The 17,447-nt window shown below is 34.5% G+C and overlaps 1 protein-coding gene across 1 annotated transcript in view; it reads left to right on the top strand.

Moving 5' to 3' along the window:
• RYR2 (ryanodine receptor 2) overlaps positions 1-17,447 on the top strand; it is a 341,359-nt gene that overhangs the window by 200,306 nt on the left and 123,606 nt on the right. The window contains exons 43-54 of the mRNA XM_050893208.1: positions 349-481; positions 1,687-1,790; positions 3,192-3,327; positions 4,023-4,209; positions 4,685-4,790; positions 6,067-6,187; positions 7,399-7,568; positions 8,573-8,793; positions 10,106-10,196; positions 13,397-13,537; positions 14,363-14,526; positions 16,837-16,915. Coding sequence (XP_050749165.1) covers positions 349-481; positions 1,687-1,790; positions 3,192-3,327; positions 4,023-4,209; positions 4,685-4,790; positions 6,067-6,187; positions 7,399-7,568; positions 8,573-8,793; positions 10,106-10,196; positions 13,397-13,537; positions 14,363-14,526; positions 16,837-16,915 — 1,653 coding nt within the window. The remainder of the gene's footprint in view (positions 1-348; positions 482-1,686; positions 1,791-3,191; positions 3,328-4,022; positions 4,210-4,684; positions 4,791-6,066; positions 6,188-7,398; positions 7,569-8,572; positions 8,794-10,105; positions 10,197-13,396; positions 13,538-14,362; positions 14,527-16,836; positions 16,916-17,447) is intronic.

Genomic DNA, 17,447 nt, shown 5'->3' with positions numbered 1-17,447 from the left:
TGGGTTTTAAAGGTGAGATCTTTTTAGAAACTAATTAAAAATCGATGCAGTATTACTCTGTGAATCTGAGCATTCACATTGTTTCATGTTTGAATCTAGAATTTATGAGTGATCCCAGCTCTTGTTTTTCAAGCTTATACCTTGATCTTTGGGGCTTAAGGAGTTATTTACTTGCTGAGAAAGCCCTGTTGATTCCAGGGTAAAACCTAAACAGTTAACTTCACTGAGGTGCAATGAGTACAATGCCTAAATATGAGTGTGTTAAAAGGCTGTTACATAAATGGTCTTTTGCAAGTTTTATGCCTGTCTTAGAGTTTGAGCTTCAGTCTGTTTTTATTTGCTTCTTAGGAAATCACTTTCCCAAAAATGGTGGCAAACTGCTGTCGTTTTCTATGTTATTTTTGCCGCATCAGCAGGCAGAATCAAAAAGCTATGTTTGATCATCTTAGCTATTTATTGGAAAACAGCAGTGTTGGCCTTGGTAAGTAATAAGTGTGTTGCTTTTGAGATTCAAAAACAAAATATTAAAACTTTCTGCTGTTTTATATGTATATATACACATTTATATATATATATAAAAAACCGCCTGTGTTTTTGTGCATCCCTGTTTGCGCCCTCTGTTTGTGTTGAAGTTTCTTCTTTACCCATTGCAAAAATGTCTTCATTAACTGTATTGCTAACTCCAAACAAACCCCTGACAGTAGCATTAAGTTGAGGTAATTTAGTATACACTTTTTTGTATGTGCGTGGACATTAAGAGAGAGCTGGTGTTTAGTTGCACATTTTGAGGAACAGAATAAAATCCAGATTTTAATGAAGCGAATCATAAATATATGTTGGCAGCGTTTCATTAGGGCTTACTTCTCACTACTCAAGCTTGCTCCCCTGCACTTTCTTCTGTAGACTGTTCAGTATACACCCATGGCAGTGGGAGAAATACAGAGTTCATTTGCTTGGGTATGCATGTATAGATACCCAGAAATGAACCTTGAAATTTTCTTAAAATGTTAGCCTTTCTTTTCTAGGCTGAAGTGTTATAAAGGAAATACATTTATCCTTTATTTAATTTAGTACTTGTAATTGAGAATATATAATTATTTAGAATCATCATAGTAATTTTTTTAAATGATCACAAATTCCTTATTAATGTATAGGTACAGGACAAAAGCATAAACTAAAAATCTTTTTGGAGAGAAAGTGCCCAAATCAAATGCATTTGGAGCTTTTTCTAATGCTATAATGACTGCCATTTTTTAAAGAAATAGATAACCTATAATCTTATATTTTAAAGCTCAAAGATATTTTCTATTTCAATACATTTGATAAAATGTCAGTGTTTTAGATATAAAATCCCGCTACCTTTTCCTCAAAACGAAGTTGTGTCAGTTAGCAAAATTAGAAAGAATGAGATCTTAAAACAAAGTATGTGATGAGAATAGGAATGTGTAAGAAAAGTTGTTTCTAGCTTGAACATCTACATTGTATTTTCATTTTATATCAATGTCAGATTTCATGCAAGTGCATGATGATTTATTATAAACCGAGTGGTATAAATGATATGCTTATAATCATGTGCTAACTAATGACAAAATGTTGTATTTTATTTAAAAAAAATAGTTAATGTATTTCCTATGAATTTGTTGGTTTTTATTAAGTTGGTGTTGAAGCTAAATGTTATTTTAACAGCCTCTCCTTCTATGCGAGGATCAACTCCTTTAGACGTTGCAGCAGCCTCTGTGATGGATAACAATGAACTTGCACTAGCTTTAAGGGAGCCTGATCTGGAGAAGGTTGGTAGCTTCTTTATCAAGCATGTTTTTCCCCTGTAGAGAGGGGAAGATTCCTGTTTCCTGGAGTAATCAAAATCCAAGATTGTAAGAATTATATGGGAGTTTTAGGTACCTTTCAGAGGACGACTATCAGGATCTTATTGTTTGTTCTTTCTGTTGGTCTGGATAGTTGAACTGAGTTTATGGTTATTACATACACAGGTGTAACCAAAAGGAATTGCCTTAAGGGCAGCTCTTTCTTTGGCAATAGTTCAGTCCATACCCAACAAAACTTCATTGCTAAAATCTTTCTTTGTTGTTCTGTCTTGATGATGACATGCAGTGGTGGCTTAATGCAATAGGGATTACTAGAAGCCTTGTGACAACTTGTTACAATATATGACAAATTTTCATAGAGATATCTATCTATATCTATCTGTATTTTTCCCTAACATTTAAACCTGCTTCAGAAAAGACTGAAGGAATTGGGATTAATTAGACTAAAGAATAAAAAACTGAAGAGAGCATGTGACAATTGTGTAGAGTATGTAAATTGCTGCTGCAAGAAGGAATAGAATAATGGTTACTATGTCAGTAGTGGATAAGAAAAGCGGCTTAAATAATGGAAAGACAGATTCAAGATACACATTAAAAACCACTTTCTAATGGAAGGTAAGACAGTGGAATACATTGTCCAATTTGTTCTTGAAGAGTTCCAATTCTGGACATGCTATAACCTTTGTAGGAAAGCATCTGTCAGGAGTAATATAAGTGTAGATGATCCTTTCTTGAAATAGGAAGATGGACCACGTGTTTAAAAGGACATTTTTAGACTTATCACTCTTATAAATGGTCAGCAAAAAGAAGCTGTCTGAACTGGTTAAAGGCTATGCTTACAATTCTTACAATTCAGAAAGGAGAGGGCCGACTGAAAACTACTACTGAGACTATAGGTCTGAATTACAGGGAGTGTTACTGCTATGTGTTTAAAAAGAAAGGAAGAAAAAAGGCAAGTGAAAAGGAAAGGTTAAAATAAAAGAGTAGACCTGTGAGTTATATTAGAAGACGTGTTTTCAAATATGGATAGTGTGTAGTTGGGGAATATTACAAAATTGACTAATTTGTAACGCTCAGGGTTGCAAGAGAAATGAGATATAGATAGCAAAGCAGTAATTTAGAGAGAGGAAAAAGGAATTAAGATAAGTAAGGTCTTGCAGTTCATGGCAGAAGTAGGAAAAGACTGGGAAAGTGAATTAAGAAAAAGGCTGCTCTTCTGATTTGCCCAAAGTATGATATGGTTTTATCGGAGATAATAGAATGTGGACACCATATCTGAGACAACGTATGAGGATGCTTCCCTTTGAAACTGCACTTGTCTTCCTTTTCACAATTAATATATTTTTCATCTTACCTTGCTTTTAGGTGGTTCGCTACTTGGCTGGATGTGGATTGCAGAGTTGTCCTTTGTTGATTTCTAAAGGCTACCCAGACATCGGATGGAATCCAGTTGAAGGAGAGCGATATTTGGATTTTCTTCGTTTCGCTGTTTTTTGCAATGGTAGAGTAGAAGCCTATATATTTTATAACTTCCTCTAATGTTCAAATAAGTTTGTCACTTAAAATAGTAATACAAGCCAGCTTGATAAGTTACCGTAGATTTAAAGGACAATTTGCAGAAAGAGTAGAATTATGCAAGACACACAGTAACTTAGATGCCCATTTCACAAGTCATACAGGGTCCTACGAGCCTATGCCTGATTTTTTAGATCCATCTTTAGTCTTTGAAATGCCCACACCTCCTTTTGAAGTAGAGCAGAAAGTCCTAAATCTTTTTATGATAAAACTCATGCTAGACATAGAGCCAACCCCCCATCTTTTGAAGAAGATTTAGATAGTCCAATTTTAGTGTTTAGCAGCTATATTCGTCCCCTCAGTAACTCTCTCACTTGACTGTGACTCTTTACTACAAATCAGTAGCTTCGGTGATGCTTTAAACATCCTTTGTTACATAGTTACTTCTTTGGCTCTGTTTAATTTTGAATTAAATCACATGTTTTATTTCATAGCTTTTATTATAATAATAGAGGAGTATGTTTGTGTGTTTATGTAACTTTGTCATGATATTTAAACTGGTTTGTAGTTGAAAGTATCGACTGATGCATACATTCTGCACTTTTGTGTACCTTTTTCTGATTATGTTTCAGGAGTGTTTTTGATATAATCTTAAATCTTGATATTTGTTCTATGTGGTAGGAGAGAGTGTGGAGGAGAATGCTAATGTTGTAGTCAGACTGCTTATCCGTCGACCTGAATGTTTTGGTCCAGCTCTAAGAGGAGAAGGAGGCAATGGGTTACTTGCTGCCATGGAGGAAGCAATACAAATATCAGAAGATCCAACAAGAGATGGACCTTCCCCAAGTAACGGATCTAGTAAAACCCTGTAGGTGCAGTGGAATTGCTTACATTGCCATCATTTTTGTTTATTTGTTTTATAATCTTAGTCATGAAATGACTTGTTTGTTTTAACATGTGAATTATCAGCTGGATTCTTCCTTGGATTCTATGGAGGGTAGAGATTTGTATTCTGCCAAGTAGTGCTTCCTCTGCACTGTTAATTTAAGTAACTCTCTCTAAATATTAAGTCCTCTTTAGAATTCTGTTTTTTCTTTGTCAGTCAGTTAAGAATCAATCCTCTGATGCAAAATGAGACAGATAAATGGTAACAATGCAGATGTCACTACAATCTTTTAGGGACAAATTCCATTCTGTGTTAGTCTGCTACAAGTCCACTAGTTAACAAGAAGCCACTATGTGTAAGCTGTTCCACCTATAAGCACATTTTCTTTATAGCTGATGTAAAAACTTTCTTGTATTTTTTTCATCTTTTAATTGTATTAACATTTAACTAATTACAGTGAAATGGAAGAACAAGAAGATGACACTATTCACATGGGAAATGCAATCATGACCTTTTATGCTGCTTTGATTGATCTCTTAGGACGTTGTGCCCCTGAAATGCATGTAAGTTTTATGTCTTCATGCATTGGAAAGTAAAGGCATAGTTGTTTTACTGATTGTTTGGTGGTTTGCTGTTTGGCTTTTTCACAGTAACACGTTATCAGGTATTAAAGCAGTGGTATGGCTACATAGTATCTTAATGTACATAATGTGTTCATCTGCTAATTTACAGGGAATTTCTGCAAACCATTCAGAACCTGTTCTTTTTAAAGGAATTCTTCCATTGCTTTTCCTATTACTGTTCCCTGTGGTTGGTCTTCAACAACTTTCGGTGATTAATATTGTTTGATTGTCCATTGTGACAATCAAACTCCTCAAATTTCCTGGTTTGTTGTGATGCTGTAGAGTTATTTATTTTTTTTAAACCACAGTTTTACTCTCTTCATATACTTATTTAAACAGACTGTTTAAATTGCATATAAAAGAGTAAATATTATAGGGCATTCTTTTAAAACGTAGGAATAGGCATTGTCCCGGGACATACACATCGATATCTCATAATCTTTATTTACACTGACAAACCTTCTCAAAGGTAAGATGTCACTATTTCAAGCATTAGATACAAAGAATTAGACACTCACACTATAAAAACAAAGCCTGTACCACTTAGTTCCTAAGAGCTTGAAACTATTTGAAAATATTTGTTTACGATTCAAAATACCTTCATGTTCTTCAGAAATTCTACTTAGTTACGCATAGGTTCTCATTTTACCTTCAAATGTGCCCTAATTCATATAGATCAGTATAAATCAGTATCAGATTTGTGCAGAGACCAATAACTTGAGGAGAGAGATATCCATATAATAAGGTCAGTGTATGACTATCTGTTTTGTTTGAATAAAAAAATTGTCTTGTTTTCTCCCTGTCTCTTGCCTTTTTTAAAACAAAACTAAAACAACTGGGGTACCTGAAAGTGTTGTTATTTGGCCAGGACAAAAACCTGGCTTTTTTCATCTGAAAGTTTCCTTTTGCTTCTCCCCTGCCCTTCCACCATGTGCTACATTTTAATGCTTTGTTCATCTACTTTACCTAACGTTCCATTCTGAAAATAGGCTTAGTCTTATTTAATAACCAAACATGTAGATTTCTAGACTTTACACATTTGCATCCAAAATACAGCAAATAAATACAGATTGCGTGAAATTTGCATTATTAATTATAATGCGATTTTAAGAGCAGTCATTCTTGTGTATCTATGGTTCAGGAAGTTTCGAGAACATGAACACATATAGAAGATAAAAAGAAGACCTTGTTAATTTTTTATTTGTCTTTTCCTTAGCTAATCCATGCTGGTAAAGGGGAAGCCATTAGAATCAGATCAATTCTACGGTCTTTAATTCCACTGGAAGATTTGGTGGGAGTAATTAGTATTCCCTTCCACATGCCAACCATAGCTAAAGGTAAGATGATTATTCTACTTTTTTTGCTCCCATCCCATTCTTATGTTTTGTAATTTAACGACATATTGATACTCATACTTCTCTCAGCATTTAAAAATGTTATAGAAATTAAACTATTATGTGAATTAGAAGAGAAATCATGTGTATTTCAAACATGTTTAAAAAATTCTTCTGCATGCTATAGGCAATAATTCTGTGTACACTTAAGTCACTGATGTAAATCCCATTTATTTAAATTCAATCATGAAAATCTATTACAACTTTAAAAAGAAATTTAAAAATGCATACTTTCTATTTTTCTAAAATATTTTTTAAAAATTACAGTCTCTCTTCTTGATAACGTAATCCTTAGCTTTTGCTGTTCTAATCCTATCAATTGTTTCTAGCAGATCTTACTAAGACACCAGAGTTGCTCTTCAGCAACTATGGTGAAGTTATACGTGACATACATATGCAAATGCATTTCTTTGTGTTTTCTGCCTACACAGAATTGATTGCAATAGTGGAAGCTATGTGAGCATCAATATAAAAGGGAAAGGAATTATGTCCGCTTTTTTGGGTAGCGAATAGGTTACAGGAGAAGAGACAAAAATATCAATCATTCTATTACACCATTATTTATTTATATTCCAAATAGTGATAGATCTATAGGTGATATCTCAGTAGCATAGAGTACAGCTCATAGATACAGAATTGTTTGTTTTGAAAATGAAAGTATCAAAATTTAAAAATATTTCAATTAATTCCTTTCAGATATTTCAGAAGTTTTCAGATACAGAGGACTTTTTAGCACAATCTTAATTCATTATACATTACAGATATGCTCAGCAGTGCTGCATTCCTGGGGTGTTTAATGTAGAATTGTTGTATTTTTTACTTTCTATCTGCTTCTTCTAAGAACTAGGTAGTTCTGTAGATGAATTAGTATGTTTTGGGTACTTATCATATTAGAGTATCAACTGATAAGAATCCCTTAATACACAAAGCATGAACAGAAGAGCATGTATGGACTTTGGGGTCTATCTGGGTAGAATTTGCCTTACGGATTCTTTTTCAGTTAACTACAAATATGTTGCCTGTGTGTAACAAAACCATGGGGAAGATGCTTAGCTATTAACAGAGACTCAAACCTCTGACAAGTTGTAGCATGACTGCGTAGTCTGCTGGTGAAGGATGATCCTTGTCATTGAAGTCTTATTTCTTCCTTTTAGATGGTACTGTGGTGGAACCTGACATGTCTGCGGGGTTTTGCCCAGATCACAAGGCAGCCATGGTTTTATTCCTTGACAGGGTCTATGGAATTGAGGACCAGGATTTTCTTCTACACCTTCTTGAAGTTGGCTTTCTGCCAGATCTTCGTGCTGCTGCTTCTTTAGATACAGTAAGCGTTTAAGTCTGTTGTTATTTTTGTTCTGTCTTACTGAACACTGCAGCATTTTTCATCCCTCAAAAAAAAAATTTTTTATTTCTTCATGTTGTCTTCTGCATTTCTCAAATGCTGGATGAGCTGCCTGTTGCTGCTGAGCTTTGACAATACCTGAAGAACAGTGAAGAAGCGTTCTCCAGAATGATGCTCACTTTATGAGAGCCCCCATTGATACCCATATCCATAAGAGATGCAATGCCTTTCCCCAGGAGACTTTCTGAGCTTGTGCTATGGAATCAAAATCAGATAAGCTGCCAATGAAGCATGTAACAGAGTCTTTTTCCAGAGATATACAGAAAGTGTTCATCTCCATGCATTTGTTAGGGACACCTACATTGTTATTTAGGAAATCACTAAATTTTTGTTTTAGTACCTCCTCAAAATTGCTGCCTTTTTTTCTGTGAGTCTTATTCCTATCTAATTTTTCTTGGTCCAGAAAGATCAGATTTAGAGAGCTTATATGAGGGCTAAGACATGGGACTTTGATTTCCCTATTTGACCTTTTATGTCAACATTTTTCTGAAAATAATTATGTTGTTATTTAAGAAAGAGCAGGTGAGGATTTTTTCCTCACTTGGAACTTGGGCTTGATTGTAACACAGAAACATACTGAGTTTTGTAAATGCAGACTTGACTGGTATTACCTGATTTTGGAGTGTTCTGTTAAGCAACTATGACATTCTTTAATATGGTCTTGAAAATTGTTTTGTTTTTGAATGGCTACCTTTAGTGTTTATGTTTTTGTTCATTAAAAACCAAACAAAACAAAAGCCATCTGTGAGACTTCAGAAGCAGGAAAAGAAGCTAGGCATCCAGCTTCCAGTAGGTATCAAATCCTCATTTGTGTGTTGTGGAAATTTCCCTTTTTATAACTACTAAAGAAAAACAAACAACAAGTTCTTGTAATTTGTAACAACATTGATGAGACAAATCTAACTTCTGTCCCATTTAATTCATAGGCTGCTTTAAGTGCTACGGATATGGCTTTGGCTCTGAATCGATACCTTTGCACAGCGGTCTTGCCTCTGTTGACCAGATGTGCTCCTCTTTTTGCTGGCACAGAGCACCATGCTTCCCTCATCGACTCCTTATTACATACTGTGTACAGACTCTCAAAGGGATGCTCTCTTACCAAAGCTCAGCGAGATTCTATTGAAGAGTGTTTGCTGTCTATCTGTGGGTAAGAAAGTACTCCAGGCTGTACAGGAATGCTAATTGATAAAGTAACCTATGATATTTATAATACAGGAATGCAGAACTATGCCACCAGTAGCATAATTGAGAATTTTTTTTTTTTCTGGCAGATGATGGTGATATTTTTAAATACACTGTATTCAGTTTGCAACTTTACTAATCACTCATATGCAGTCCTCAGTTATTTTGCTATTACCGAGTTTTTTAAATTAAAACCTTGGCGATTAACTAAGAGGACATACTGCAAAAAGACAAAGCTCTGGAAATGTGGAATTGTGCATGCACTGAAGTGCCATTTAAATACTTATAGCTGTACAGATTGGCAGTATGGTTGATGATCAGTAGATTATACAGTTCTATGGAGAAGTTTATTTATGTTGTGTTACATTTGAAATCCTAATCAATGACTAGTATTGTTATACCTCATTATTGACAGGACAAATTTTGTCTGGCTATCTTGCAGTCTCAAAAACAGTGGATTATTATCCAATTTTTTTATAAGCCTACAGGCTCAATTATCAGAAGTTGACTAGGCACTTATGAATTCAATTTCTAATTAAAATTAGCAACATTTAGGCTTTCAAATCGCCAGAGGTTTTTTAAATATTTCACCATAATTTTTTTACATAATGTGGACATGTGTTCAGAAATGACAGACATTTATATTATAGTACTGTACAAACAGTACTGTATAGCATTTCTTTACAAAATATACCACATTGACCATTTTATATATATATATTACCTTGGTAAGAACCAATAAAATGGACCAGTGTTTGCTATTTATCTGGAAAGGTTTAATGTCCATGCCATTCTAAGATACATGCTATACCTATTTCTTCTGTCCTTCCAGTTGGTGCCCAGTGCTGTGTGTCTTGTTTAGTACATCTAAAGAATTAGGGTTCTTATGTCTTTATTAGTTTCTAGGATATTTTTAAGAGCCATTGAGATATATTACAAAAAATTAACGTTATAGCCTTTTCTCATGGGCATGGTGATTGTAATACACAATATCAAAAGTAAGTATTTTTTTCCTGATTTTCTCTGTCTGTAGATCGGATATTTTCTCTGCTTTTTTAAAGCATTTGATTTGCAGCTTGTTCAGAAGATTTTCTTTGGTATGCACTTGTTCGCTTTCTTTCGGACAAATTTTTTTAGTGCCACAAGCAAAATCCTATTACTTTATGCATTTGAAGAATTTTAATGGCATAGAACTGACAGGTTGGTTTAATGTATTATTGATTATTTACATGAAACTATGCTGGTACACCCTTTTGAAATGGTTTGTCTGCTTTTAGGCAGTTGCGGCCTTCCATGATGCAGCATTTGCTGAGAAGATTAGTATTTGATGTTCCTCTATTAAATGAACACTCAAAGATGCCTCTCAAGGTAGAAGTATATTTAGTATTCAACAGCATTCTTTGTAACAAAATGCAACAGAAAATACTTGCGTGGAGAATATTCTCTATCTTCTTTGTTACATAATCTCCACTCTGCAATAATCTAAGACCATAGTTCTTAAAGATAAATTGCTGCTTTGACAGGAATTCAGTCTAATTTACATCCATCCATATGGAATTAGGAAGTCCGTGTCTAATGTTTGCTTCTTTTAATTATCTCCTTTTTTTTTTTTAAGCGCATGTGGAAACAGAATAGAAAAACCCTTGGGGGTGGGGGGCAGAATCCAGTGCAGAAAGGAAGATAGCAATTGATTGTACTCTTACTTCTGCCCTCTGTGTTGGTTTTCCCTGCTCTTGGAAAACAGACTCTTTTTCTGTGGTTTGTGCTTGGAAATCTAAGCAATACATGTGTTTTTTTTTAATAATCTTCCATTTTGTTTTCAGCCCCCAAAGGTTTCTCCATATCTTTCGATTCTGATTCCTAATGCACAAGAAAAATGTGGTTTTTCCTTTCTGAAATGACACATTCTTAAAGATTCCTCAGATCATTTCCCACCTTACCTACTGCTGCTTTTCTGCAGTCCTTTTTAATGCTTTCCCACCACAATTTTGAACGAGATATTTTATCTTTTCTTATTTAATGTTTCTTTATGCTTTAAAAGCCACATATCAGGATTAACTACATTTTACATCTGATTTCTTTGCCAAAATACTCCTCAGAATTCCGCAGGCTTCTACTAGCCAGATTATGATCTCTGACCTCAGATGAGGAATTTAAATCATTAGTCTCAAAGCCAGGACCTGCTGCATGGTCTTTCCCCTGCCAAGGACTTCATAATTTGGTTGTTGTCCCCCAGAAAGTTCTCAATCAAACTAAAGATGCCGGAGCAGCCATTCTTTAGTGCCTATGTGTGAGAAAAGCAGTTGATAATTTAGTATACTGCCCTGAAAGGGACCTTTCTAATGCATTATGACATTTTATGTGCTGCAAAAAAGCAAATAGTAACTTGGCACTCCCTGTGTGGCTATGGTCCTTCGGGTTTTTCTGGGGGGAAAGAACAACCCCAGCTCCCTGAGATCTGTTCATCTAGGACAGCAGGTTTTTTGATCCTGAGGGTCATGACTGCAGTGACTTTCCCATATTGCTGAACTGAACAGGAAGGAAATAATATTTAGATCCTTTTGGCAAGTCAGGCTTCGGGAGAATATAGATATGAAGAGAACCATGGTGTTAGCATGGGCAAATGATTTTGTCCATTGACACCTAAACAAGTAATAGGAGTTTCTGAGGAAAGTGAACTCTTTATCTGAAGATAGAACTAGAACTTTTCAAAGGTTTCACTGACAGTAAACTGATTTTCAGTGATTTGACAAGGGACTCCTACTTATATCTACTAATGTGTTTCTGATTTGAAAGTACCATGCATATTCCTTATGGGCTTGTGCTAGCAAACAGGTTATAGTAGTCTAAAGAGACAGCTACAAGTTAATCACACATCTGAAAATGTAATTTTGAATGGGAAGAGAAGAGGAAATCATGAAGGCTAAATCAGAATAGAGTGCTATCTACTGTGAATACCTTTGCTGGTTTCTACGGTTAAAAATTACCTCAGTTTAGGCAGCATGTGAATTCAAATCTGTGATGCTTTTCCTGTATAATTTGGTGTGAACTTTCTGGAATAGGGCTGCCTTGTTTTTATTTGCTCTTAAATCATATTCAGTGCTTCATCAGGGACTTCTCTAAGAGTAAACCTGCCTTTGCTCTTGGCTAGATTTAAAAATATATACATATATGTTAGCACTCACATGTTGTCCAAAAGCAAACCTGAAGTCTGGCCATTGTGTAATAGAATTTATTTTGAAAAAAACATTTTCAAATACATCTTAGACTACTAGAGCCTGTATTTCTGAGACCCGTGTGGTTCTATGCGAATGATAAAACTTCTGTCTTTTTACATTATATACGCATGTTCTTCTTTCCCTTTTTTCTTTAATCGTCTGACAATTTAAATAATAAATAGATAATAACAGATTATTTAAATCTGAAGATATACAAATGCATTATATGGATTGTTTTTTTTTCTGATCCATGAAAAGTGTAACAGAACTGCACAGTATTGAGGTTATATTTTTGGTTATCAAAATCCTTACTTCTACACATCAGGACTTTTTTTTTTTTTTTTTTAATGCCTGTCTTTATTTCTGCACAGTTATGTTATGAATATCTGCATTTTTTCCACCTTGGCATTTGTTCTGACTGGAAAAAAGGGAATCCTGTCAGCTCTTTACTGACTGTCATGTGTAATATTTTGCCAACATACTTTGCAAAGTGATGTTGAAACAATTCTCTTTTTCTCTGAGGAACTGTGAAAATAAACTCTGAATTAAAATTCCAGCTAATTTTTTTTTAGAAAGATCATTCTGTGCCTTAGGGAAATCTGCCCCTGAGTAGGACTAGGTTTACATACTTCGCTATTGCCAGAATTTTTTTGTTTGGGATTGCCTTTACTGACAGATGTATAACTAATTTTTCCTCTTCTTGTCTGTGACTCAGGGACGTAGAGGACACATTAAGCACAAAATTTGTGATGTTTTAGTTTGGCAAATACCCAGTAGCAGGTCCTTGCACCATTTGAGTCCCTGATAATCTGGAATCTTGTAACCACTTACGAAGAAAGTATCCCTGAAATATGTATTTAATGAAAGAGAGGAAGAGAGGATAAAGCTCCTCTGCAAATTGTAATAGAGGGCAGGAGATCGCAGGTTTTACAACTCACAGAAGAGATGAGTCACACTTGGAGTTGTTGTTGAATAGCTCTCAGACATGTAAATAACAATTGGGAACTAGGTGAAATCATGGTTCTACTATCTTACCCACCAAGCAGCAGTGTTTGGAATAGTGGCACACAGATGGAGGTGAATTCTTGTCTTCAGCTGAGCTGTCAGAGTTCTTGTGGTGTTGAAAATTATCCTCTGTCACGTGCTTTTTGCATATGCCACTAAAGTTAAAAGAAAGAACTGCTCATTCTGTGTGTATATCCACCAATGATTTAAAGAATAGATACACAACATGGCTTCTTGATAAAAGTTAGAAATTTTTCTGGCAGTGTCTGTGTAATGGTTGAGTGCCAGAATGGAAGAACATTAACAGTTATATTTTATTTGCTTTCAAAATATGTTCTGTTTTAGTTGCTGACAAATCATTATGAAAGATGCTGGAAGTATTATTGTTTGCCAGGTGGATGGGGTAACTTCGGTGCTGCCTCAGAAGAAGAACTTCATTTATCCAGAAAGTTGTTCTGGGGTATTTTTGATGCTTTGTCTCAAAAGGTAATTAATTTTAATATCCATCTACTACTATAAAGGCCTTACTGTGTAACCTTTTTTCTTTAATCTGTCATTTTTACCCAGCTTTTATCAACACTGTATTATCCACTTTAAAGGGAAAAATATAGGCTTTAGTAAATTTAAATGTTCCTCTTATAGCTTCTGCTTTAACGTAGGTATACCATTTTGACTGCTTATTAAAAAAAATTATATAGCTAATGAAGTAATCTTGAGGTGTATCTGTACAGGTCCACTACACTTCAGAGCCCTAAAAGCAAATTCAAGCATCTGCAGGTGACTGAAAGCTGCACTTTTCTACCTCACACACTATCCTTCCTTAAACCAAGAGCATAGTCCTTTGCTTAGTAGTTGTTGTTTCATCACCCCTGAATCAATTCTGTGTTGAACAAAAGTTTAATAATACGCCTTGGTATGTATTTATTGTTCATTCTGTCAGTGTTGTTAACCAACTTGCTTAAAATTTCATGAGTTTCATTTCAAATCTAGGTATTTAGAAATGCTATGCATATTTCTGTGCTATGTTCTCTTCCCAGACATCTGAAAAATGCATAGTGTTGCTCCCAGTGAAGTCAATACTTTTCCCATTTACTTCAGCAAGAGCAAGACTTGATCCTAGCTTTTATCTATAGTGTATAATATGCTTTGGACAGTCAATTTCCTTTATTTTCAGAACAAAAATTCAATTTCACACTCAGAAAAAAAAACATTCTGTGGCTGCTTGGTTTCACATATAGCTGTATCAGTTTCAGTAGTGATATTGATAGCTTCCATTCACTACTCACTTTCTATCCCCTGTGTGTTCCACAGAAGTATGAACAAGAACTGTTCAAACTGGCTTTGCCTTGTTTGAGCGCAGTTGCAGGGGCCTTACCTCCAGACTATATGGAATCAAATTATGTCAATATGATGGAAAAACAGTCTTCAATGGATTCAGATGGGAACTTTAATCCTCAACCTGTTGATACATCAAAGTAAGGAATTATTTTGTTGCAACTGGTTTTTTTTATCATGAATGTGTAAAAGAGAGGTAGAGTGTTGTTGGGTATGATGTGAACTTATAGATTTTATTCTCTTCTGAACACTTATCTTCTAGATAAAATGGAGACCTTAACTTTATATTTTTATTTTTTATTTATGTATTTATTTTAAATCATATAAAGCAATAAATATCCAGTTACATAACTAATTTCTTGGTCAACCTAGAACATTTTTCATGCATTTTCAGCCTGAAGATAGAACTGTCCAGTTACCTTTGTATGGCTGCTGCAAACAAACCAGTATGTTTTTAGGAGCAGAAAAAGTAGACTAGGCTATATCATCCCTGCCATTATTAACATATGCCCAGACACCAATTCCAGTGTGTGTGAATCACAGTGTACCTACGGCAAATGATGAAGATCATGCATTCATATAATCTCTTTTCACTCTGAATAAGGGGGAATTGATCAGAAAGATCTTTGTTCTCTCTAGGTAGTCAGACCCTGACCGTGCTCTTTTAAGTACATTAGCCAGACAAAACACATATCTGAATGGGTTTTTTGTGCCCTGATTTTTGACTACAGCCAGTGCCCATTCTCCTTTGTATAGAATAGTCTTACAGCAGTGTAGTTATGCACTGTATCTTGAAAAATGCCACTTGTAAGACATTTGCTTCAATTGCCTTTGTGAGCTTTCTGTCTGTATTAACATTCAGAACACAGAATGCCCTCAGTAGATTGATACCTTTGTTACAGCATGCTTGTACATATATGCACATTGAAATATGGTAGTAAAAGCCGTAATCTAGACTGGAATGCAGAAATCACATCAGTGACCATTAAAGTTCATTTGTCTAAGATGTGTTTAAGATAGATGAAGATTTAACAAAATTTAGTAAGGATATTATGCTATCATTTAACTAATCGAAGATGACTTTATCTGGTGTCATTTCAGAGGAAAAATTGTAGATATCCAGAGTATATTTGAAAAACTCAGAAAATGTTACTTAACATTACCTAAACCATCAGTCACCTCATTGCCATAGGAGTCAACCATTCTGTGATGATTCAAGACAAAGAAAGCACTACTTTTATCAGTGTCACTTCCAACCTGTTCTATATTCTTTTAACATGCAAATCCTGCGTCGCATTGCTTACTAGTCCTAGACCTATTTATATGAAGCTACAGATAATATGAGCTTATTGTACTCCTCAATTTATTGCATTTCTGAAACTATTCAAAGTATTATACCATTAGTAGAGTTCCCCTCAAAATATATGCTTCCAAACAATAAAAAAACCTGATGACCATGCTGGATGAATGTTTTCTGACCTTTGTGTGTGGTTAGGCTCTTGCAAACTGTTACTGTGACATAATTTTGTTTTACCTTTCTGCTTTTTCCCGCCCTATGACTGAAGATTAAGAACCAGACTCTTTTACTTTGCAGTAGATGGCACTGTAACACTTTTGCTGCCAAAATTCTTTGTCTTAGGAGGGAAGATTTTGCTATTTCATAAGTGATCAAGAAGCAATTATTCCCTTTCATTTGTAGGAATGCAGATGCAGAAAAATACTGGTGTTTGATAAATTATTTTTGGAAGAGGATTCTGTCTCTAGTGCTTGTTTGACAGTTAAGGATAGCTACTTTTCCTTTACTGCTTAAAAAACTTTAACTTCTGCACTCTTGTACACTTGTTGAAGGGCTAGTGTATTTATTTGTGTTTTTTTCTATTTTTAATAAGGATTTTAATATTTTTAATATTCACTGCGGTGTTGGAAAATAAAGCCTTGAGCATATAACTTTTGAGTTGTCGTAAGTTACAGTGCTTCAAGCATATAATAAAATTTATAGGAATATATGAAATAGATGATGTGTTTCAAAAAGGACTGTTAGCACACTTCGTTTGTAATGGACACGTGCAATAAGTTACCACCATATTTCTGAAACTATGGGTCATAGTTATATCTTTAATCTTAAGAAAATTAATGTTAGTAATAGAAATATGTGACAAAAAGCATGAGCGCTCAGTATCATTATTGATTTTTTCCCTGCACATGAGTGTCGAAGAAGTAAAATTCCTACAACAGCTGTGGTTCTCATTCAGTGCCCATTAAATAACTCAGATTTTTTCCTTGATTTAACTGGAGCTTGGAGCAAACTGTATGTGAGGAAACAGAGCACAGTAAGATGCTTTGAATGGATGTATGCACTACTGATTATTTATTTGAAAGTGTTCTTCAAAACAAAAGCATTCACCTTTTAGCATGTGTGATATAATGGCTATTTTTCTCTTCACTTTCAGCATTACAATCCCTGAAAAGCTAGAATATTTCATTAACAAATATGCAGAACACTCTCACGACAAATGGTCAATGGAAAAGGTAAAATCTGTATTCCTGTTAAAGCAAAATCAGAATTTTTATATGAATCCATTTAATCTTTAAAATATTTTACTCTGAATATTATTATTTTTCATAATGCTACAAGTTGGTACATAGGTAAGATACAAACCTATATTTTCTTGACATGCATTTGGGGGAAAAGTTCTGCAAGTACACATGAGTATTTCAAAATAGTGTTTCATCATTTCATTGTTTTTATTGTTGACTTTTGAATAAATATACTTGCTAATTGTTTAAGAGTTTTATTGACTTGAAATTTCAATTTTTTAACCAAAAAACCTCTTTAGGGTTTTTATTCCTTTGTGCAGTTTGTGTGTCCAGTATTAAAAATAGTTCCTCAACTGTAACACAGTATTCTGCTCTATATAAATATTTAAAAGAAAAATGTATTGAAATGTTAGCTTTGTGTAATCATTAATTTTCAAAAAAATGGCATGCTACATAATTCATTTCATTATGTGTAGATAATATAAATGTTGGTTGAGAAAATGTTGAGAAGATAGTAGAAAGG

The sequence above is a fragment of the Gymnogyps californianus genome, chromosome 3, assembly GCF_018139145.2.
Source record: "Gymnogyps californianus isolate 813 chromosome 3, ASM1813914v2, whole genome shotgun sequence".
Lineage (NCBI taxonomy): Eukaryota > Metazoa > Chordata > Aves > Accipitriformes > Cathartidae > Gymnogyps > Gymnogyps californianus.
Note: the sequence above shows the minus strand (reverse complement) of the source record. Positions and strands in the feature narration are given on the sequence as shown.